General features: G+C 38.1%; 1 protein-coding gene across 3 annotated transcripts; it reads left to right on the forward strand.

Annotated features, from left to right (window-relative positions):
* The first annotated feature begins 3,658 nt into the window (after positions 1-3,658).
* On the forward strand, positions 3,659-24,008 carry MPL (MPL proto-oncogene, thrombopoietin receptor). 3 transcript variants are annotated; one of them, XM_039323406.1, is made up of 13 exons: positions 3,663-3,986; positions 4,103-4,108; positions 7,978-8,107; positions 8,678-8,859; positions 11,845-11,999; positions 12,123-12,279; positions 16,925-17,054; positions 18,317-18,474; positions 18,664-18,806; positions 21,623-21,779; positions 21,914-22,001; positions 22,100-22,193; positions 22,704-24,008. In XM_039323406.1, the coding sequence occupies exons 4-13, from the start codon at positions 8,709-8,711 to the stop codon at positions 23,130-23,132; spliced, it is 1,662 nt and encodes a 553-aa protein (XP_039179340.1). In that variant the 5' UTR covers positions 3,663-3,986; positions 4,103-4,108; positions 7,978-8,107; positions 8,678-8,708; the 3' UTR covers positions 23,133-24,008. The 3 variants fall into 3 exon arrangements, with proteins under 3 accessions (XP_039179339.1, XP_039179340.1, XP_039179341.1); XM_039323405.1 differs by having other exon boundaries at positions 3,659-4,108; XM_039323407.1 differs by lacking the exon at positions 4,103-4,108.
* Positions 24,009-24,953: the final 945 nt, after the last annotated feature.

The following is a 24,953-nucleotide window of genomic DNA, read 5'->3' on the forward strand; positions in this document are numbered from 1 at the left end:
ATGAGCACAACTATAAATATAACTGCTACTCCTAGTAGTAGTGTGTATACATATGGCCCCAAATGTTTGCCAGGCATATAAACCACATAAATGTGACCGTTTCTCCACTTTAAAAAATGACCAACAGGAAGAAAATGCCTCACCAAAAAGGAGAACAAAAGAGGTGCTAATGTATTCAGTTTGAAATTTATTTTTTTCTATAGGTGATCATTTAGAAATATACTTCTAATACTCAAATTATCCCAGGGATAGATCATTATGAAGAAAATTTATGAGACTGCTAAGAGTAGACACCAATTTAATGGCACATAATCAATTCATCAATATTTAAACAGAAACACAATACTATTTTTATCTATAAAGAAAAACTATGTCTAGTTAATTTGCCTAAGGCCTAACTTCAAATTACTTTTTTTCTTTCTCATGATACTTATCCTTAATAGGACTTAGTACATTTCAATATGAGCAGCTCATTCATTACTAAATTTACATAAGTAAGATTAAAAATCTTTGAAGTTTTTTTTTTTTTTTTTTGATATCTCTACTTATATATTTGACAATAATGCCTGTGGAGGAATGAATGTAGGAATGTCAAGGAAGTTTCTAGGACAGGTTGACTATACTTGTTAGTGTTCTCCAGCAGCCTTGTCGATGTTTGCTGCTCTCTCATATAGTATCTAAATACACACAAAACTCAAATTTATAAAATCGATTTATCCTCTCCAGAGAAAGAAAAATAAACTTATCAGTCATTCCATCTCATGCCCTCAGCCTTCCTATTTGTCTTCTGTGAAGATAATGCAAGAAGTTAAATAATTTGTTGATTAAAAGAATGGCTAGGTCACTATATTTTCTACAAGACAGAAATTCTATAATAGGAACCTGACATGAAGAAACTTTGAGGGGCACTGATTAGTTTGAAGACATTCTTTGTGTGAAATATCACAGCATAACTGGCATGAAATATTCTGATATTAGAGTGACTTTGGACATAGAATGGGCTAAACCTTTTGGTATATTTTATATATTTAAAATATTCATATACCATTTTTAAAGTGTTAAAGCAGAGATAAAGTAGCACTGAGTACAAAATGACCATATGAGTCTCACCTGATTACTTTGTCATGAGAGAGATAGGTCATGAACCATGTTAGTGCTGAAGCCAAGCATTTATTTGGAAAAGGAATATATAGTCACTCTGTGTCACTCTACTTGGAAAAAGAATAAAGTCTCTATTTGGAAAGGGAATAGAGTCTCTCACTTTCTTTCTTCATCAGAGAATTGTATTCTAGAGAGGTGGTCATGGGGTACCCCTAAAGGTAGTCCATATAGTATATAGTAATTTGAACTTTGCATATTAACTTTGATCTTCTGCAAATCACCTGCATTCAGGGTAGAAAGGCAGTAGAGTCATAACAGTATTTCAGTATAACATGTTTGATAATTATTCTTCTTTTCTGAGAAATCTGAAACCAGTTGTATTTGCATGGTTACTTTTTTCAAGTTAAGAATGAAGATTGTAGCTTCTTCATTAAACCCAGGGAAATGCCTAGCCTTGTTTAGCATATTTACCTCCATGTATTTTCTACTATCATTGACTAAAGCTTTTTGTTGTTGGGCATTCGGATAAGGATGTGCTGAATCAATGAAAACTGCAGCACAGAGCTGATATTCTTTGTAGTGAAGTGAAATCTGTTTAATAAGGATTTTTTTTTTCCATAACGAAACGTTGGAAATGACAAGGCTCAATTAGGAGGCAATAGAAATTCTGACACTGTATAATGTAATTAATTGCAGGATACTGTTAGAAAAGTTCCTTTGGCTTCTTGAGGGTACATTCTTAGGTTTAAATACAATTGAAGGAGGGGGCCAGGAGTCATGAAGGGAAACTGCAGGGGAAAAAATAGCAGATGCATCTTGAAGCTTGGAGTAAGGTTAAGAACTAGGATTGTGCAAAGCATTTGGAACAGAGTTTTGTAAAACATGTATATGAGATAGCGAGTCATCTTCAAAGCATTGAAATAACCATGTCCTTTGGAAAGCTGATGCCACTTTTTCCTCATTCCATTTGTTTCCTCGTATGGATATGCACACAGAGACTTTCACTATGACTGCTGGTAAAAAAATGTTGTATATGCATACAAAGGGGCAGAGAGCCAGGGAGAATTTTCAAAGCCTGCAGGAACCCTCTGAAGATTGGGTCTGTCTGAATCTATCAAGAGTGAAAGCACTAATATACTTAAGAACACTATTTGAATGTTTAGCACAGCCTTATTTAATGCCGCCTCCTGCTTCTCTGCTCAAACAATACACACTTGGAATTCTATAAAGCATTTGTATGTGAATCATTGTATGCAGTCTTCAAAGTTTCCTGCAATCAAAATTGTTTAAAATTAATGAGATAGTGACTTAAAATGAAAAACCTACAAATCCAGGTTAAAATTGAAAATCCTGGCCTGGGCACATGTGTGACATAACCATCCCTGACCCTCAAGGTCTTCATTCTCTATAAAACATTTGATTCCTAGACAACTAAAGATTATCAATCCCCGCTGTCTTCTTTCACAGGCAGTGTATAATGTAGGATGGCTGGGGAATTCTGGAAGTTGAAGTTCATGCGTATTAATGTTGCCAAGGTTGAGAAACGCTGGTTTAAAGTATTACATTAGGACTGGGAAGACTCTTGTCTGTAGACACTCCCTGGGAGACTTTGGGCCTTCTATCTTAGTCCAACCTATCTTACAGGATTGTCATTGTGGAATAAAATTGGAGGAGAGAGTGCTACATATATCACCTTGAATTTCTGAAGGAAAGACGTCAACCAAACACATAATAAATTAAGGTGGAAATTGGTCGCTACTCTTAAATAACAATATGGCTTGAGACTGTGTTTTTCACAGAACATAGGAAGAGGAAACATTACCTCTATTGTGACCCTTTTCTCCCCCCCAAGGTCTCTAAAATTTGTCTTTGCATTCAGGTCTTGAGGTATCTGTTGTGATGGGATATGGGGGATGATGTCCCCCCATCACTTTTCTACTGCAATGATGATGATGACAATGACCATGATGATGACGATGACAACGACAGCAGTTTATATCCTTACTTAAATATGAAAGCAACAATAACAACCAAAGTAATAAAAGTAATGTGTTAATGAATAGCATAGAGGATAGACTTGACTGGGGTCTCCTCTTCATAGAATCATAGGGCTGGAAGGCATCTTGGAGGTCTTCTAGTCCAATCCTCTGCCCAAGACAGGAGTCCTTATTCCATCCCAAACAAATTGTTGTCCAATCTTTTCTTGAAAACCTCTAGTGATCGAGCATCTTCACTTCAAATTTCCTAAAGATGGTAGTCAACGCCAGTCAACTATTTCTCTTGGTTCTCCAGAAATATGGCTCTTACTTATTCATATGATTCTATCACATTGCTCCCCATCCTTAAATATTGTGAACAGTGGGGAAAAAGTGTCCCCTTTCACTAATGAGGGTTGTTGACCTATATGGATTGTTTCTATTTCAAGAACATCACCAACACTTGTCTGCCCTTCATACTATCCTGTGTAAGGTCAGAGGATGTTTATTTCCTGTATAAGAATCTATCCTCCAAGGCACTACCACAAGGGTAGGACATTCACCCTATCTGATAGCAACAGCCTCTAGGCAGAGTTTCCCCTCTTGCAGGCCATTGCATAGTGGTTTGGGGCTGAGGAAGTGGCAGAAGAGTGGAACTATAGAAGGCTCTTGCCAAAGTTTCCTCTAAGCAGCTGGGCTAACACTCTACAGATAAGTTTCCGTTACAGAGGTCCAGCAGCAGAGACTCAAGAGTTTTGGAGTTCAGCCTTCTTAACTGGAACATCAGATTGAGCAGTTACTGCTCCTACCATGTCCAGCAAGTATCCAGACCTCCTGTGCATTCAGATGTCTGTAACTTATAATCAGGTTATGTGATCATACTTAGCAGCAGTTTAGATATTTAAACAGGTAATGATTAATCACCTTTAGAATGGCAATCAATTTGTGCTCAATGACACCACTTCCTTTCCTTGTTATGCTCCTGCTCACCATTTTACGTATGCTCCACTTTGTTCTTGTTACAGATAAAGGTAAGGATAAATATTGTTACACTTCCCTTTGTTTGTGAGGAATGCATGATTTTTGCTGCTTTTCTCGGATTCTGCTAATCTAAATATGAATATAGCTCAATCAGGTGGGTACATAACTATTTAACTGTAGTGTCTGGGACGGGGGATGAAGTTAAGATTTCTGGAAGCATCTCAGTCAGTTTATTTGACATTGCTAATTTCTGGACATAACTCTGAAACTAGGAAATCCATTTGGGAGAATTTTCTGGATAAACAGTCTATTAATTTTAAACAGAATTTAGGCATTTTCACTTTTCAAGCATATCTGTATCTGGTAAAGAGGGATCTCTATATCCTTTCAGCAATGTGGGAGAACCGCAAACAAAACTCCACCACTGTATACAATTTAGCTCTCTTTTTACATTATCAACATGTCCTTCTTCCACTCTGAGAGTCAGTGATAACCTGCAAAAGAAGTGATGCTGGAAGTATAGGGTAGCAAAGCAGATGCCTAGAGAGGAAACAAAATATCAGTGAATACTGTAAGTGCAAAAAGGTTATTGTCTTAATGTGTATTGAGGCAGCATTTCAGACTTCTGCATTTAAGTGAACTGATGTATTTGTCCAACTGTGGCCCATGTTTAGAGAAAGCAATTCAGAGGTAACAGAAATTGGACACTGAGCAAGAGGAATCAACTCCAGGGGCCCTTCCTTACTAATATCACAAGGCTCTCTTTCTTTAGTCCAAAGAAAAATCTATTTTGTGAATGAAGGTAAATAAATTGTTAGGAAAATCTGTTAGGATAAAAATATGGGATGGGACAATGTAACTTGGAGCTAATGACTGATATTTCTATTAAAGCCAATTGGCCAAAGTGTTTTAGACTAGTGTCTGGAATATGAAACATAATGCATTAATGGGCAAGTAAATAAATGTCCACCATCATAATCTCAATTATTTCATATTGTAATCAAAAGCAGATATTCTTTTGGATACAGCACTGCCATATCACGTCTACTCTGAAACAAGTAAATAAATATGTTTCTTTATGTTCCATTTTTCTCTTTAAATCCAGTCCTTATTTTTTAAAAATGCATGTTGCTTCTATAAAAATGCCAACAAAAGATTCACATAAATATCGACTCTGCAAATTAGCTGCTGTATAGATTTTGTACAAGAGCCTGAGTACAATTTGGTACAGTATGTGTGGCTTGGGGTTGTACATAATGAAATACATTAAAGCTTAGAGTGAAAATAAGCTTTGCTGTTAAAGTGTCTTGATGATTCCTTTTTGTTTTTCTGCATAAGTCTAGATGTCACAAACGTGTTAAAAGGGGGCACCCCTATACTAGAATGCTCTAAATGCTTTCGTTTTTCAATTGAAGGCTTTAAAAAAAAAATAGGTGTTGTATTTCCATTCCATGTTGGATAGAACCAAATATATTCCTATTTCTTATTGTTTATGTAGCCCCTTCAATCTTTTCCTCTGGCAAAAAATGCTGGAGAGGCAATTGTGCCAGATTCCTGGCTGCACCTGCCCTTTTCTGTCTTGCCCTAGTCTTCCTAAATTAGTCACCTCAGATAAAAAAGCCACTAGAAGAATAGAACACTGTCTCATCAACATCAGCCTAAATTCATACTCTCAATCTGTAGCTGTAATATAGGGTGGAGGAGAGAGAGATGATCTTGTCTTTCAGTTCAGGCAGCAAAATATCTCCAGGCAGCTCTGCTAATGAGAAAGGAATCACACAACTGTTTTCTCTGCTTTCTAAGACGGTTTTTCTATTTTCAAAATCATATGGGTTTTTTGGTCTACATTTACATGTAATATATAGTTGATCCTCTTGTTTCCTCCACACTTCCTTGAGAGCTCTATCTCCCTAAAGCAGGAAGCTTTCATCCCCGAGCCCTCAGCAAACACTTATCGCAAAACCACCTGGTTATTTTAGAATGTTTTGTTTGTGAACAAAGGCTCTTACTCTAGACCACGAGGGTCTAATAAACAGCTCCTTTGCTTCGTGTTCTCTAAGATCATCATCATAATTGTTTATTCCATTCAGATTTCTCCCTGAAAAAGAGAGCAAGTATACCATAAGACCAATGACACTTAGGTTTATAACTGGACAAGTGGTCAATAGAAATTAAAATCATACAAAGCACAGATTTATATTCATGAAAAGATGCCAAGTATATGTCTTTTCACTACATTACAAATGCAACAAAATTAATATACTGTCCTGATGCTGCCACCTGCTCTTAACATTTTCAACATTGCTGAATGCCACCATTATTTTTTTTCTCCCCTTTAAAATAGGGATCTCCAAACTTGGCAACTTTAAGACTTGTGCTTCTGGGAGTTGAAGTCCATAAGTCTTAAAGTTGTTAACCTAAGTAATGTTCACTTAAGTAATTATCTTGGAGAGGACAGAAGGTACTCAGCCTCTCTATTCTCTTATATTCATTACTCTGTCGATCCATTATACCAATGTTGTGTGTCCTACTAACAGCCAGAATGGAACAACTCACTGCAGCCAACTTGCCACGGTCAACTCGCCAGGACCAATTCGCCGTAGCCAACTCATTATGATCAACTTGCTGCAGGACAACTCGCCATGGGGCAATTAGCTGCGGAACAATTCAACAATTCAATTTAATTTAACTTTTGTCATTCTGATTTCATTTCATCCCTCCTTTGGCATCCTTTCTTTAATGATTCTATTCTGCCATTTCTTTGATATTAGTGTAATTCTTGTCCCAGGGCGATTTGGCCATGGCGAGTTGTTCTGCGGCAAGTTGGCTGCAGTAAGTTGACCATGGCGAGTTGGCCGTAGCGAGTTGTCATAGACCCCTGACAGCAGCACGTTGGAAAAAGGTTTTCACATCTCTTCATAAAAATGCAGAAAGTCTCAATAAAATGGGAGAGAGTACTGTAATGTTTCTCTTCCTGAAATTCATTACCTTCCCTTGTGCAAATAGGCGTGAATACTGTGTTCACAAGTCCTGCTAAATAAATTGATATGTAAAAAAACCCCAAAATTTTGGACTCAATTATATACAGTAATATAGAATACTTTAAAACTCATGTACAATTGAAACCAGAGACTTTTCTTTTAGGTTGGATGGATATAAGCACCTGTTAAAAAAAATAGAGAACTTTGTTTTCATATATGATGACTGCAGCAATATGCATAAAAATGGAAAGATTAGACTTTACTCACAATGGAGTAATGGATAATGAAGATAATGGAACTTATGAAATGGCCAAATTAACAGCTTTCATTAAGATGTAGGGATAGGATGTTGTCTAGATTTAATGATGATTGGAAACCCTATATTGACTTTTTGTGGGAAACATTATTTTATATTTATACTTATAGATTCTATAAAATAAAATCAGGTCATTTTTTTATAATGCTTTTTCTCTTATTTGATTTGATTTCACACTTTTTAATCTTTTTTCCTTTCCTTTTCTTTCTAAACATTAGCTTTCGTTAGTTTTTATTTTGTATTTAAAATTTTAATAAAATTTTATATAAAAAACCAAACTCTGCTAAATCATGATATCGTTTGCTTGCATATGTTTAAATGAACGTGTGAACCCACCTTAGTGCTTATGCGTGAATCGGGTCTTAGGGCATGTTTAACAAACTACGTTTTAAAAGATTGGCTTAGTGTAATCTGCAGACAAAGTCCACAACAACTATTATAAACTGCTTGATCTCTTAAAAAATAGCAGCATAATCCCCAAAAACTTTTTGTTGAGGATGTCAGCAATGTTGACTACTACAATATCCTGGATAAATTTGTTGTTCTTTTCATCTAAAAAAGTACCGGGAACTCAATTTATTTTTTGATTATTTTTTTTAAAAAAAAACATCTCCCCTTATAGAAGCTATTCTACTGGCTCAAACAACTCAAAATGTTCTCTGCTTTTCTCGAACCTTTGAGGATCTCACCTGTTTCTGGGATGAGCCAGCCCATGTGAAAGGAGCATATCGATTCTTCTATACATACGAAGGGTAAGAAGTTATTTTCCACATAGACTGGTCAAATTGTCTGAGATGGAGGGTTTACCCAAGCACTTATAAATGTAGATGCAGATTCTAAGCAAATTACTTTGGCATCTAGGAAATATAGGGGCACAATGGCTTAGTGGTTAGAGATGTTGACCTTTGTGATATGTGTTTGAGACGTCGGTGCCACAGGACAGGGTGAGCTCCCATTACTTGCCCCAGCTCCTGCCCACCTAGCAATTCGAAAGCAAGCAAATGCAAGTAGATAAATAGGTACCACTTCAGTGGGAAGGTAACAGTATTCCGTGTACCTTGACATATATAGCCATGCTGGCGAAATGACCACAGAATTATCTGTGGACAATGTTGGCTCCCTCTACTAAGAAATGGAGATAAGCACTGCCCCATAGAGTTGGACATGACTAGACAGGAAAAACGTTTTCCTTTACCTGTGCTTTTATTAGGAACTGTAGGAAAGGGATGACTGAAACTCACTTTTACCATTTCAGAAAAAGATTAGATTAAGTCACACTGGGGAAGTATCACACTCCTAATTACTCTATTTTACCCCTGCAGAGACAAAAGCCGAGAATGTGCTCTAATCTCTATGAAAAATATAGATGGAAGTTGGCGCCACATCTGCAGTTTTCCTGGAAACTATTATGGCATACAACTCTTTATCGAACTCAATATTGAAGTGTTGGATAGTGTTAGTAATCATACCATATTCTCACAGTATCTGAGAGTGAACACTGTTGGTAAGTTTCTTCCAATAGGGCATAAACTGTATGTGAAGCAGAGAAAAAGGTGAGAACTGGGTAAAGTTTTGAAGAATCCAGCATCCTAAAAAAAACATTCATACTATGACCTGCATTTCACCCAACAATTTTAGCCAAGTCATGAACAAACATGACTTCCATATTATAATTTTGATGATTGCTGGAATGAATCTGTGAATCACATAGACACTTAACTTATGGATTTAATTGAATTTAATTACTGCTCTGATTAATTTGGCACTGACAGATTCTTGTTTGAAATTAATAATAGTTATAATCTATCTATCTATCTATCTATCTATCTATCTATCTATCTATCTATCAGTATCATTTCATGACATAAGTAATAACCAGGCTTTTATTTTAAGTTATCTTTCAGGGCATAGAGTTATCAGTTTCCAAGACATCAGATGCTACTGATGTCCTCAGAAGATAAGAGAACACCCAAATCTGCCCCCAGAAGAGAGGGTAAAATTTTTGCAAGGAACCTGAGAAAATGGTTAAGCTCAAAATAGGCACAATGAGCCTTCAAAATTTGACACAACTATTTTGCATCTTATGTAGCACAGAGAGATAGAAAACAATACTATCAAATGTTGGAGGTTTGTTCACAGTCTTTTCAATATGATCTGATGGGTTTTATAGAAAATGCAAATGAAGAAACAAGGGCTGAAGGACAGCAAGTGGCTAAAACAGTGCATTTCCCCACCAATGAATTAAACAATTTTTTTAAAAAAAGCTACCTATTACTAAAAATAATTCAATTATAGTACAATACAAATGACTTTTGGTTTTCTTTTTTTAAAAAGCAGTAACCATGCTTTATTTTTCTTCCTCGGAAATGGCGCTCCAAAAATGAGGACCCACTACTAAGAAAGCCCTATTCCTAATATTTCCAACAGCCTAACAACTCTTGCTGGTGAAATACAGAGAAAAGGTTGCCATTTACCCTAAAATGTAACTGTAAAGATAAAGCAGAGACAAAGAGGAAGGTGATGAAATAAAGTAGAAAAAAAGGCCTTCATCTGTAGAATGTGATTAAATTTGTACAGTTGTACAGTTCAGGATGTTTCTGAAGGATGTACCGCTGTGTTGGATTTAATAGGTGCTTTAGAAGTATAAAGGAACTGCTGCAAGAAAGGGCCAGAAATAAAATAGAAATTGGGGAGTGGTTAGGAAAGGATTAATACTTTTTCTAGTGTTGCAGTCCAAAATCCTGAACATGCTTCTATTGGTAGGAAACAAAACTTTTATTTGTTTGCTCATAATCTTTGAAAAGTCCTCTCTCCCAGAGCTATAGAAACTCTTACCCATAGCAAAAATGCTTTGATGGTGACAGCCTAACTCTGAAACTCTCCTTAATTGAATAGCCTTGCTGGTTTCAACTGTACATAATTTTCAACTGGTGCCATGGTGGCGCAATGGTTAGAATGCAGTATTGCAGTATTGCAAGCTAACTGAACTCTCTGCCAGGAGTTCAGTCCTCACGGGCTCAAGGTTGACTCAGCCTTCCATCCTTCTGAGGTTGGTAAAATGAGGACTCAGATTGTTGGGGGCAATATGCTGAGTGCAATAGAGAGAGAGCTGTAAAGCATTGTGAAGTGGTATATAAGTCTCAGTGCTATTGCTGTTGCTATTGGTTCCAAGACTAGAATAATGGAAGATGAGCTGTTATTTTATGGATTGGATTCAATAGTCTTAATTTTAGTTGGAACTAGAACCATTTATCAAATAGCAATCACTACTTGACTGACCTCTTGGGTATTTTTAGGAGCCAGAAAATGTTATGAATGACTCTTTTCTCTTCCATGAAGGGCCAGTAGCAAAGATCCTGTAGCGGAGGATGAAAGGAATTTTTTTCTTCTGTTGCCAAATTGTTTATGTATGATGTAATCTGAGAAGAAGAATGTGCTGAGAAGAAGAATGAGAGGGGAGTAGTGTTTTACTCAAGCCCTAGCCAGCCAGCTGGAGAAGCTTAGTAGAAGCAGTCATCTGGCCTACAGACTGAATATTGATTTTAGCTTAGTCACAGGGCTTATTTGATTACAAGCATGTTTGCAAACCTCAAGACAAAAAAAACAGGAAGGCTGTAGATAGGTTTCTAGAACTGATGAATGGTGGATGTCATCTGCTCTTTCCTATAACTGTTGCTAAACAAATACTGTAATGTATAGGTGATATAAATCAACTTTCTATCTTTGTGAAAATTATGAAGCTATTTGTTCACATACTGGCAGTGGCAGTACAGTGTTGCTATTTTTCTCTCTCTATTTTTCTGTATTTCCATCAATATTTTCTTTATTAGCAGACATTTTACTCAACAAATCCTGAGTCCATCTTAAGTTCCAATAGGTACAGCAAATGAGGCATGCACTGGGTCCTGTCTATTACGGAGTGTTATCTGGCAGGTCACAGGAAGAGAGACTTTTCTGTCATGGCACCCATCTTTGAAATATCATTCCTCCAAGATTAGAGTGGCCCTGACCCTGCCAGCTTTTTGCAAGGCCTTAAACACAAGGTTCTATCAATGGAATTTGGAAATATGGCAAGGACACGCAATGGTTCTGTTGATTTATTATTGCTGAAGGTTTTTTTTTAACATGGAAATAGGACCATTTGTATGTTGTTGTTCTTTCCTTTATGATTTTTTTTAGAAAACCAATTAAATTATTATTTAATTATGATTAAATACCCAACGTAATTAACCCAAGAGATAAATTTAGGCAATAAATTAATTAGTAGATCTTTTAAGAAAGTTCAGCTATCAATTCTAAAAGAGGCACAGGTGCATTGTGACAGACATTCCCAATTTCTGCTCTAGCAAATTAGCATGCTAAATATGTTGATCAGTTTTTGCCTTCTGTTTAATCTAGAAAGGCTGTTCTTTCCTATTCAATCGTCACATGAATAGCATAGAGATAAGCAAGAGTGCTAATTTTTGTTTTGTTTTGTCGTTGTTTTAAGGTCTCATTGCTCCACCAACAAATATAACAGTTGAGTGGCCAGGGATTGCACAACAGTTGCTTGTAAATTGGATGCCTCCATCTATCAGCTATGCAGACTTCTTGATTTATGAAGTTCTTTATGGTGTTGAGGATTTGATTCAGGCACCATTCAGGGTATGGTTAATATAGGAAAAATGGCTTTGATATAATAGCTAGATTTTATTTTTGCTCCAATACTTTTTTGCTAAAATAATCTAGCTGAGGAAACATTTATAGTCTTATTCTATTTTATTGTAGATTGAAGTGAAAAACAGCTATATGTGCCATCTCAAGAACTTACTTCCAGGACAGCAATACCACATCCAAGTTCGCTCCAAACCTGATGGCCTCTCTCTTGATGGCATCTGGGGACCCTGGTCTCCAGCAGCAACAGCAGGAACACCCCATCTTTCTGGTGAGTGGCCTGTTGACTGGGAAGCAGCTGTCAGTTGTGCAACTTTAGGGCAATAGTATTTCAATAGCATAGAAATGCACCATTTCTAAGTGGAAATTACAACTGGCAGAATCATATTGCATCAATATTACTACTGCAAAATAAAAAAAATTAAATGAAATTGTTGCAAGCATGGATTCTATGACTCCCTATAAAATCAATTTTTCTTCTATGGGAGTCATGTTTATGCATGAAAGTAGTCATATAAGGCTTGTGAATCTGTATTTCTGCTAAAGTACTTGCACATTTTTCAGACCTGTAGGAGCCTGTAGGTGCCAATACTAAAAACCATGTCCCCTGAAACAATGAATTGCAAATACATTTTCTCTCTCATTCTCTATTACTATTAAATAATTTAATAACCCCTATGGAGATTCAGTATCAAGGTATTTGAAATTCTGGAAATGCAAATGTTGCATTCCCTTCAGGAACCATAGCATAAAACTACTGATTATCCTGACACAAAAATGCTACACTCAAATCTGCATTTGCTTAGCTAGCATGACTGAAAGAAGGGACAGAGAGGCATGAATATTTACTTCCAGTTTTGGAGTCTGTTAGGCTGTATGGGCACAATTAAAAAGCATGGAGAGCATAGTAAAGGTAAAGATTTCCCCTGTTCAGTCATGTCCAACTCTAGGGGGCAGTGCTCATCTCCATTTCTTAGCTGAGGGAGCTAGCGTTGTCCAAGGATGCTTCTGTGGTCATGTGGCCAGCATGACTCTATGCCTAAGTGCACGGAATGCTGTTATCTTCCCACTGAAATGGTACCTATTTATCTATTTGCATTTGCATGCTTCCAAACTGCTAGGTTGTCAAGAGCTGGGACAAGTAATGGGATCTCACACTGACACATGGCGCTTGGGTCTTGGACCCAGGCTGTTAGCTTTTCAGCTGACAAACTCAGTGCCCCATTTTATTGGAGAGCATATGGAGGACAAACTCAACCAGGGCACAAATGGTGCCCTTTTTTTCATTAATTCCTGCATGTTTTCCTGCTCAAAATTTGCTTCCCGGCTTAGTTCAGGTGTTTACTTCCTAATACTGGTAGTTCTGCTACCATAACATACTTGACCCAATCAGTCATTAATTCAGTCAGATTTCATAACAATGATTCTAGCAATACACAATCACATTAACTGAATCAAAAGGCACAGAAATATTGCCTGCCTTCTCAAAGAAGTGACTTGTGTTACAGGACCTCTTGTACCAGAAGACTTAGTAGACTTTATGACATCACCATTCCCTTTTCTGTTATCCAGGGCAAGTGACAGCATTTGATATAGTTTAGTTATTACAACTGATCAGTGTTTAATAAGTTTTGTGCAACCAGATTGTGGCAATACTTTTTTCAGTCATTTTATGTCTCAACCTTTTTTTCTTGGGGAAGTAGATACAACTGAGTTAAGTTTTATGTTCTTCCAAACATGTGATGGATAGGGACTGAACCTGACTCCAAAGGCAGTATTTGGTCCTTTGATCTAATTCCCTGCCCCTGCCCCTGTTAAGTGTATTGTATGTATCCTTGCCTGTATATTTTTCTAAATTTGCCATGCCTCATTTATAGAATTTTATGAGAAGTGTCTTATTACCTTTAATTTTAAAAACTGTGCTTTCAGTTGGAAGAGACTTTGGAGGCCTTTTAGTCCAACCCCTGCTTAACCAGAAAATCCTACACCATTTCAGACAAATAATTGTCCAATCTCTTCTTAAAATTTTTCAGTGTTGGAGTATTCACAAATTCTGGAGGCAAGTCATTCCACTAATTAATTGTTCTAATTGTCAGGAAATTTCTCCTTAATTCCAAGTTGGTTCTCTCCTTGATTATTTTCCATCCATTGCTTCTTGTTCTTACTTCAGATGCTTTGGAGACTAGGTTGACCCCCTTTTCTTTGCGGCAGCCCCTTATAGATCAGGGCTTTTCAACCTTTTCACAGATTGTACCTCTTTTAGGACATGACAATATTTGAGTACCACCAGTGCTTAGCAAGGTGTCAAAAACTTGATGACTTTAAAAAGGGGGGGGGGATTTTGGGTTTTACTGATTAGATTCATTTGTTGTTATAGAAATGGCTAGTTTATAATATTATGGAAAAAGTAAAAAGTTGTTAATGCTTCCTTCTACTGCAACAGAGGAAGTCTATTCTTTTTCCCTACTCCCCCTCACTCCCCCCCCCATTTTTCTCCCCATTGTGTCCTACTATTTGCTTTTGTATTTTTGTATTTTATTCTATAATCTAATAAAATATTACAAACTATAGAAAAAAAAGAAAAAAAGTTCCAGTTTTAATTTCTTTGGTGACTGTTCCTTTGCTGAATCACTTTCCCTTTGCACTGACAAATGTATGATGAATTTATCCATGTTTATTAATATGTGCCACTACCAGCTAGCTCAGGAGTCTTCAAACTTGGCACTTTTAAGACTTGTGGACTTCAGCTCCCAGAATTCCTCAGCCATCATGGCTGGATGAGGAATTCTGGGAGTTGAAGTCCACAGGTCTTAAAGTTGCTAAGTTTGTAGACCCCTGAGCTCGCTGGTCAGCCCTTCTTAGCTCTCCTTCCACAGTGTAGTAAGAATGCACCCTACCCAATCCCTTCCCTATACCCTTAAAGACACAGTAATCAAGTGCAAAGTAAGAAAGGCTCACAAAATAAAGAAACACTTAAACTCTGGGGTTTTTTTCTCTTTAAGCTGCCTCAGATGTGTCATGTGTCACAATGTTGCAATCCAAAAGGCTCCGGCAATTGCTAAAAACTTTAGCTTTAAATTAAACCTGTTTATCTTCAAAGAAAACTTTCTAAAAGCCACAGATAGACTCAAGAAAATGGGGTAAAACTAATTACATGTGTTTAAAGGGATTACATGTGTTTAAAGTCAGCACTTTGGACTCATTGCTAGCCTAAAATACAGACTAAAATATACCAATAACCAAAGCACACAAAGGAGCCTCTGAATTACAAAATGCTGTAAAAACTGTATAAAAATCCTTATGGTAACCCAATCAAGCTGCCAGCTGATCCAGAACTAAATAAACCCATCTCCTTTCTGACATGCTGGCTTTTCATTTTATCAGCACTGATTGTATTCTCCTGGCTGGAGAAAATGAACCAGGGGATCTTTTCTTCCAGCAACGGCTGCTGCTTCTTCTCTGTCCCTGTTTCCTCCCTGCAGGCTGACCTCTCCTCCTCTTTCTCTGTTGTCTTTTTTCCCCTTTCTGCCTAACCACCGTCTTTTATAGCCTCTCCTCTCCCCTACCCTTTTTCTTCAGTTCACCTCCATCTCTGGCGCTGCGAGCCCAGACAGTCCTGCAGCTGCAGCTGCCTCTCCCTCAGGCTTAGGTCGCTTTGGCTCATTCCCCTCCCCTGCTATACTTGGCTAGCAGTCATGTACCACCTGCCACATGGCAAACTACTTCAGGTGGTACACCTACCACCGGTTGAAAAGCCCTGCCTTAGATATCGGAACACTGCTATCATGTTACCCCATCACTCCTTGCCATTGAATTAGAAATATCCATTACGTCAACCATTCTTTGTATGTTTTATCTTCAGTCCCATAATCATCATTGTTACTGTTCACTGCACTCTCAGCATCTCAACATCTTTTTTATATCATGGTGACTAAAGATGGAGTCAATATTACTAAGAAATTATAAAGCGGTCTTAACACTTCACATGATCATGATTCTATCCTTCTGTTAATACAGCCTAGGACTGTGTTGACTTTTTGGCAACTGCAGCACACTGCTGGCTCACATTTAAGTGATCGTCCATTAGGGGTCCAAGATTCCTCTCGTAATTACTACTATTGAGCCAAGTACCACCTATTCTCTTCCTGTGCATTTATTTTTTCTTGCCTAAATATAAAACCTTACTTGTCTCATCACTGAATTTCATTTTGTTAGATAAGGCTTGGTGTTCAAGTCTGTCAAGATCCTGTTGTCTCTTGAGTCTATCTTCTGGAGACGTTCTTCTGCATCTTCTTACTCCTTTATTCACACACACACACACACACACACACACACGCACGCACACACGCACGCATGGGGGGGGAGGTGAGGAGAAAAAAGTAGAAAAGCTGCTCAATGTCCTTTGACTGTAAACCCTAGGAATCTTCCATCTGGATGTGCCCTAGCGTTCTCCAAATTCAGGCTGGTCCTTTCCTCTCCAGAAAGAGTTTTGCTTTTAGGGCACAGCAATAAAAAAAATCTAAATATAATTATTTTCTTGTTAATGAAGTTTTTTCACAATTTACAATAAAGAATAAATTCATGAAAAGTTTCTAAGGGGAAGGAGTTAGATCACGCAATAGATGTTCTGAACAGCATAAAGGGCCTCTTTAAGATAGATAGACAGAGCTCTGCAAATGTTCTGAGCCACATTCCCAAGCAGCCTTACTCAGTATACCCAATGTTGAGAGATTTGGGGAGTGTAGTTCAGTGGCATAGAATTTTTAGAAGATATTGCTCTGGAGTGGTGACAGTCTGAAAGGAAGGACATGTACTACATATAAAACAAAGAAAATAGATTTAACATGTGGGACACAAAATAGTACTGAAAAAAGCTGCTGTCAAATTGTTCTACATCTGTTCTCTTTTCTGGACAGAGGCGATTGGTCTGCACTGTTTCACTCCAGACTTGCATCAACTGCACTGCCAGTGGAACAAGAAGACCCTGGAATCTGGCCCTTTTCACAGCCTCTTGTACTGGATGGAAAGCAACAGCAGCAGCACAAGGTGACTAGATGGGCAACTGAATAGTACCAGGTCTTCTCCTTCCTGTTCTGTCCCATAATGTTTGCTCCTGTTTCAGGTACCATTCCAAATAGTGTCCTTCAGTTTTCACTGAAGGCATTTTTTTTTTCTTCCGTTCAATTGTTTCTGATTCTTGGGAACTGCCTGGACAAATCCCTGTAATTTTCATGGCACAGTTTTTCAAAAATGGTTCGCCATTGCCTCCTTTCTAGAGCTAAGAGAAAATGACTGACCCAAAGCTGGCTTTGTGCCTAAGTTGGGATTAAAACTCAAAATCTGCTGGGTTCTAGCCTGCTGCTTTAACCACTACATCAAACTAGCTCACATGTAGGCATTGCCAGTGGTGTGATTCAACCGGTTCACACCACTTTGGCAGAACCGGTAGCTAATTTGTTGTTGCCCAGGCCCAGAATGGACTTCCGGAAGCAGCATCCACACAGAGAACCGGTTGTTCACGTATTTGAATCCCACCACTGGGCATTGCTCTGAGTCTTATTTGGTAGCTTAGGTTAACAAACAAGATTACAAACATTTAATTATTGCAAATCCCATCCTACTTTCAAATTGTTTTGGTGGCATAGATAGTTCTCCTGCCTAAGCTACTTATTTAACAGCAGCAACTCTGGGAAATTGGATAGGACGAGATGAAGAGGCTGACTAAAGCTTACTGGGCGAATTTCAGGGTTGAATGGCAACTTGAACCTGTTTCTCCAGTCCCAATACAACAGTTAAAATGAAATCACATCAGTCCTGCTTCTTTGTTGCTTAACATTCACAACAACCTCACCTATTTAGTATTTATTAAGTCTCAAACCTTCGAAGTTAGGAGAAGGCTGTACTGCAGTGTCTGTTTCATCTATCATTTCTGCATCTCGGCCCTGGTAATGCATCTTCTTCACAGACTCTTTATTTCAAATGGCCCTATGACAATCAGTAGAAAGTGATGACGGCTGCTCAAAATTATAATGCAACAGGGATGATGAATAGTTGGAGCGATGGTAGCACTTTTTAGAATTTTTTACAACTTAATGAATCTCACTAATCATATTCATTCCAATACGATTACTGGAATCTCCTAATTTGGAGGGAAAACTTAAACAGAACTTGGGGGTACTAATAGTCAAGGAAAGTGTAAGTGTGGTTGATAATTTAAGAACTATTTAAAAGGCAACTTCAGATAGTTCTAGCAGACAACTCAACATCAGATCACTGTTGATATGCAATTATCCAATTTTAATTTTCAGAGGGCAACTCTGGCACAAATGTAAGAAGGAAGACCCTGCTTCCTGCACATGCACCTTCCAGCCCAGCAACACTCATTACCTTTCTATCCTGGTGACTATCAGCCAGAGGGAACAAGAGGTCAGCTACTTTGAAGAGCCATTCAAACTGTACCATGCGGGTAAGAATCTTCAGCATCTCTTGGTCTCAGCACGATCAGGACTTTCAGCTCAAAAGAGTGAGCTGTCCTGCACTAGTCTGGCATCAAAAGAACAGCAATATTAGAAAAGATACAATACTATTAATATTGCAATATTAGCTTCCCCATGAATCTAAGCTGACCTAACCAATCATCTTTCTCCTGTTATAGTGCACACTGCTCCCCCAAGAATCTTGGAGGCTTCAATAGACAGAAATATACTAAAGCTGGAGTGGGCCTCCCCACTAGAAGAAATAGCTGAGCACATGGTATATCAGATACAGTATATGGTGCAAGACACCTTGAAGTGGAAGGTATTTTTTTTCTCTAGCAAATATTCTTGTGATATCCAATTAGCAGTGTCAGATAGTTGCAAATAAATGCTTCTGTACAGCAAATTTAGAACGATGGCTTCCAAGCAAGAAATCGCTACCCTAAATTTATTTTACTCTGCAAGAAGCATCTGGAATGTTGTGTCCTATTCTGAAACTCTATATCCTTCTTATATCACAAAAAAGGATAGAAAGAGTAAAAGGAGAATGGGGATATAACAGCATTCTTCATACAGTATATCCAAATTAAAAACAATAATCATTTATTTTTGGCTGTTCCAAGATTTATTACTGATACAGTTGGGACAAGGAGCTCCAGTGATCATTAGGCAATACATTGTATGGTCTTTATGACATCAATTCTGTCACAGTTCTTAAGTAAATCACACATGATTTTTTTAAGTGAGACATCACAAGACTTGTGATTTTATTGCCATCTTCTCCATTGACTCTGCTTGTCGGACTTTAACTGTGAGGTACTCAAATGGCAATTGCATGATCATGGTACACTTTGATGATCATTCAAAGCACCTGAATCTCAATCACATGACTGCAGGGACACTGTGACCATCATAAATGTGAACACCAGTTGCAAAGTTATGTTTTCAGCACTGTCATAACTTTGAGTCACTAAACAGAGCAGTCATTAAGCAAGGACTGACTATCTGTCTTAAATTACAAAAAGGATGGTTTCAATTGAAGATTTTAAAAAGCTTCTGGGCAGTAAGGGCAGATTCATATGCCCAATTCCTGAGGAATCAGCTGGAATCAGGCCTACTACAGTGTTTGTCTCCAGAGCTGAAGAAGAGAATTCAAAATACCAATCAGCCAATCCATGCTTTTCCTCCAGATGGCCAACCCAAAAAAACAACAACAAACATTATTCTGGCATTGTCTCATTGATATTAACATAAATACTCTTACTCCAATTTCATAAATAAAAGAAATTACTGTCACTCCCCACATCCACATTTTTTTCACTACCTGTATTTCTCTGCAATTAACTAATGAATGCAGAACAGTTTTGACAGGGGTTTTTTTTGGCTATGAGGGAAATTTGCAATGGAAGGTTGATATGAAAAAAATGGAAAAAAGTAAATTTGGGGCACAAAGGGAAGAGTCCTAAAAAATCAAAATTGGGGCTGCAATTCTGTGATTGAAACCTTGTCTCTTTTTATGTATCCTACATACACAATGCACATAAAAAGAGGTGGGGCCTCAATCCACTCTCTCAAAGGTTTTTCAGGTTTTTTACAGCCATTCCTCTATTACATTTTTAAAATCCTATGAAATATGTAGGTGAAATACTAGCATATTGCCAGTTTTGAACTGGGTACTTTGGTCAATAGGTATGAAAATAGATGCATCTTGATAAGTTCTAAACAATACTTGCAGAAATAGATAATTTCCAGAAACAGGACACCAAATCTCTCCAAACAAGCTGATATACTAGTCTTTAGAATGCATAGAAAAACGGATTGTATTTCTGGGTCAAGTAATAATGTCTAAATGGAACCTTTACTAGAGAATGAGATGAATGCATGCCATACTTTTTTATTTGGCTCAAGATATAACTAAGGCAACCAGAAGTGTATGACAGCTTAACAAAATATCTTTTAAAAAACTTAGGAATTAAAAAATACCTCCTCCCCTTTTCCAAACATGCCATAACCTAGGGAACAACACTACAATGTATTCCCTAGTAAATGAAGTATGGGGAGTGTTTCATACAGAGGAAAAACCATGACCTAGTCAGTAGAACAATACCTAAGTACTGCTGTACAAAAAATCTTCAAGTTATTACACAATTGGGACCAGAATTTTCATTGCTAAACAAGGCAATAGTTGACTTTTTTGCATCTGATTGTTGTGATTCCTCACCAGCCAGTGGACCCGGTAGCTGAGTCTTAGGAATCAGAGGAGGAAGAGGGGCCTGGAGTGACATCAGAGTCAGAGGAAGGCTCTGAGGAGCTCCAAGACTTACAGTCTGACAAGGAGCCTGGCCCCTCTACTCCTGCTCAGGCTGAGACACAGCTGTGGTGGGAGTCTGAGTTCGACAGCAATGAATCACAGCTGAGAGATATCCAGGATCCATGAAAACACTGGCAAGAAAAGAGAGTAGGATAGAGGAATGCAATGGGATGGCTCCAAAGGCAAAGGCATTAGGAAGCCATGCCTTGCCTGCAAAATAAAAGGGAAGGTGTGAGAGGTGCTGGTTGCCGAAGGCAACCATTCGTGTTGAGGATCGAGTTTCTGTGAACTGTGTTTGTTTGCCTTGGACATTGACTCAGGTCTGTGAATAATAAAAAGGGATTGTTTTTTTTCCTGCGGTTCCAGCCTGCTTGTTGGAAGAGGAGTTTCTCCTTGTGAGCTTAATAAGGACTCACGTAGGCTGGGACAGAACACTGATTTTATGACCTTTTTGCTACTGTTGTTAAGCAAATTACTGCAGTTGTTAAGTGAATCGGGTGGTTGTGAAGCAAATCTGGTTTTCCCATTGACTTTGCTTGTTGGCAGTTGCATGGGAAAGTCACAAATGGCAATTGCATGACCCTGAGATGGTGCAACCATCATAAATACATGCCAGTTGCTAAGCACCTGAATTTTGATCACATGACCATGGGGCTGCTATGATTATTGTTAAGTGTGGGGACTAGCCATATGTCACTCTTTTCATTGTAATTTCCATTGCTAAACCAATGGTTGTAGGTAGAGAACTACCTGTTCTGTATTTGGGGGATGTGAAACCCAGGAAACTAATTAGTAGAGTATACATGATGGGGCCATTTTCTGGGTAGACTCTACAGGTGCAGTACTCAAACACCAGTGAAATTCATCTAGCCACCCAGGATCGCTACTGCCTTCAGCTGCGTACCCAGCCAGATGGCCAGAAGTTCCGTGGGGACTGGAGCACCTGGTCAGAATTAGCGTGTGTTGAAGTCCCACCTGGTACAGGTAAGCAACATCAGTAATGTGCATTGGAGAGATGTTGCCAGATATGGAGAGAAAATATTTGACAAATAAAACCAAGATTGCTGAGCCTCAAGAAAGAAAAGTCACAAATTCACCACCATGTGCTTCTACTTTAGATTCAGTGATTATGATCGTGGCTATAGCACTCTTGCTGTGTGCAGGACTTGTGCTGGGACTGGGCTTCACCTGCCTTTCCAACTACAGGTAACTGAATTCTGTGCAGCTCAGCCATTGAACAAAAAACATAGTTTGGGATATGTATTGTTATCCTTTTGCGACCATCTGTATTTCTTTGTTAATAGTAGTATGAAACAAAAGCTCTGGCCACGCATCCCAGACCTACACTATGTCCTAGATGGATTCTTCCAGGATAATGGCAAGCAGCAGCAGCAGCAGGTAAGACTTTCTTGTTATTGTATTACTTCTAATGCAGTAAGTCAGTAAAAGCAGAATTAGGCTATCCTTTTACCAGAAAAGAAGAACATTCCTGTTTTTTAACTCCTTCCGATATACTTTTTGTGAGAATCTTGCATTATTCTGTGGGCATATTTACCAGATTTCAGGAACAATACGAGCAAAATCATTTCTCATCTGACTTTTCCAAGATGCAGACTTTTTCAGTTCCATCCCATTTCTGAACTGTGATGTATGTGATGATGGAAACAGAAATAAAATGAGGTAATGTTAGCGTATGCCTAGAAGTCTCCCTTATTCAGGTTACAGTGCATGCTAAATACTGGGTGGAACTTTTCGTGGTTTTTAACTTTTCCTAGTTGGAGTACATTGCTCTTTTATTGTTTTTCACATTGTTATTTCATCCAGATTCCCATAAAGTGAATGTCAAGGAGGGATGAAATAAACCAGAGGTCCTTTTGAATTTCTGATTGTTTCTTTCTGAACTTTTAGGTAAATGCTTTATTTTGCAACAAAATGTTGGAGGATGTGCCTTTGACTTGCTTGTTGGAAGTACTATCTGAGAAACCCCTGGAAACACGAAGCTTTGATCCTTTGCTAGATATGAGTTTGGTAGAACAGACAGAATGGGGCAGCCAACCTTCTTCCCATCAGCACTACATGGTGCTGAGTTCTAACAATCCCCAAAGCAGCCACCATGAAAATGAGTACTTTGATGACACAAATAATAATGGAAATGCTTTCCCACAGACTTTGGAAGGTGATCTACACATAACATCAGAGCCAATGACCCAAATAATTCCATTCACCTTGTTGAATGTACCATCAGAGATTAAAGAAGAAAGAAGGCAGGAAATTTCTGATGACCAAGCCACATCTGTCACTGATATTTCAAACCAGACATATTTGCTAATGGGCTGATTGTGTTATCATTAGAGGACAGCACTATGAGAAATTATTAGGCACTGTGGAAGTTTATAATACAATACAAGCAATTTTCAATTGTAAGGCAGCTGTTTAGCCAGTACTCCTCAAATCTGTTTCTTGTGGACCAATTGAATTTAGCAGCTTGGGCAATTTTTCATGGCCAGAAACTACCTTGAATTTTTGGAAGGCAACGATGCAAAGTGACTAGAACTGTATTCATACAGGACTCATTTTAGGGGCGGGGATTGAAAGGGGAAAAAAATTACACTACAAGGTTTATTTTCGCATTTCTGAATGGCAGGGAATCATACTGCCAAATTCTAGTAGTGATGGCCAAAGGGTACTTTGGTTGCTGCAAAAGGATTTGAGGATCTGTGGCCTCAAATTACCAACCCAAGCATTGGATTATGATATGGAGTTGAATGTGGAACTTTATCCAAAGACATGTCCACATTGCATCTGGTAACAACAGATCTCCAAAAACAAAGTGATTCTTATGCAGCTGTGTCCCAGTGATTTGTAAGTCAGCTAAAATAAAACAAGATTTAAAATACCTTTTCCATTTTGAAGAAATAGGATCAACTATCTTCCTGCAAAGTATGTTTTATGAAATGATGAAAAAATTGTAATAATACAACTGCATAGCATAACCAGAAATAGAGCAAAATAGAAAATATACCATGCTGAGGACTAAATACAATTTGTGAGATAAGCACCACTCTGTTAGGTCACTGTAATAGTCGGATTTATTTCACTGATTTTAAATATGGCACACATTACTACTGATCTGTACAGATTAGGATTCACTGTTACTATTTGCATTGCCATGGTTGCTTGTAAATAAATATTTGAATAATGCAACTGCTCTGATTCATGGCAGTTAAATGTACTTTTTTTTCATGAGGATCAAATTTAGGAATTCACACAGTTCACAGTGAATTACTATAGTTCAGTGTCATAAAAGCACTTCTTACCATCGCCAGAGAGGTTTCAGTAACATTTTAAAATCCATTTTGCTTTAAAAGTAAGATAACAATGACCCAATATTTAATGGAATCATTAATGGAGTAAAGGATAAGTAAATTCTGCTGGCTTATTCTAGTCAGGACAAGATATAGTTCTGTTCTGATGCTTGCTTGTAGCAAGCAAATTAAGTGCATAAGATGTAATACAGCAATTAATGGCACAGATTCCTGGGCTCCTCAGAAGTACTTTGGGTCAAACTAACATAAAGCCTCAAAGGGCCTTACACTCTACTGCTGATAGAAAGTCCACAGAAAGGCCCAAAGCAAAGGGTATTTTTGAATGAAGCAAATGGACAGGTGAAACAGTATTGTAGTCAATGGGATGGCCACAGTCAGTCATATATGTGAAGAAAGCATAACTGTTCTAATGGGGAAAATACAAACAGCAGCTATTTTAAGGTGTCATTGTATATATCACTTTTATACTAAAATGTCAGCTAGAGAGTTGGAAATGTCAATTCCAATGCTTGGTAGGGAGTTGAAGATGTTATATTGCAGAGGTCCCCAACCTTTTGGGAACCAGGGACCAGTTACGTGGAGAGGTTTTTCCACGGACCAGAGAGGGGCATGGTTTTGTGTGCTGCCTGCACCCTGCAGATGGGGCTTTGCTTGTTTGTGCGGCCCAGTTGTTACTGTTCACTCACTGGTCCATGGACTAGGGGTTGGGGACCCCTGTTATACTGAATATAAATGTACTCTCTCTTGTCACTTGGAGGAGAGGTTGAAGTGAGGAAAGAAAAACTGGGATCCGAGACTGCATATTGTAAGTACTTCCCATTTACCTGGTATG

The sequence above is a fragment of the Crotalus tigris genome, unplaced genomic scaffold (genome assembly GCF_016545835.1).
Source record: "Crotalus tigris isolate CLP2741 ecotype Arizona unplaced genomic scaffold, ASM1654583v1 scf7180000024167.7108832, whole genome shotgun sequence".
Lineage (NCBI taxonomy): Eukaryota > Metazoa > Chordata > Lepidosauria > Squamata > Viperidae > Crotalus > Crotalus tigris.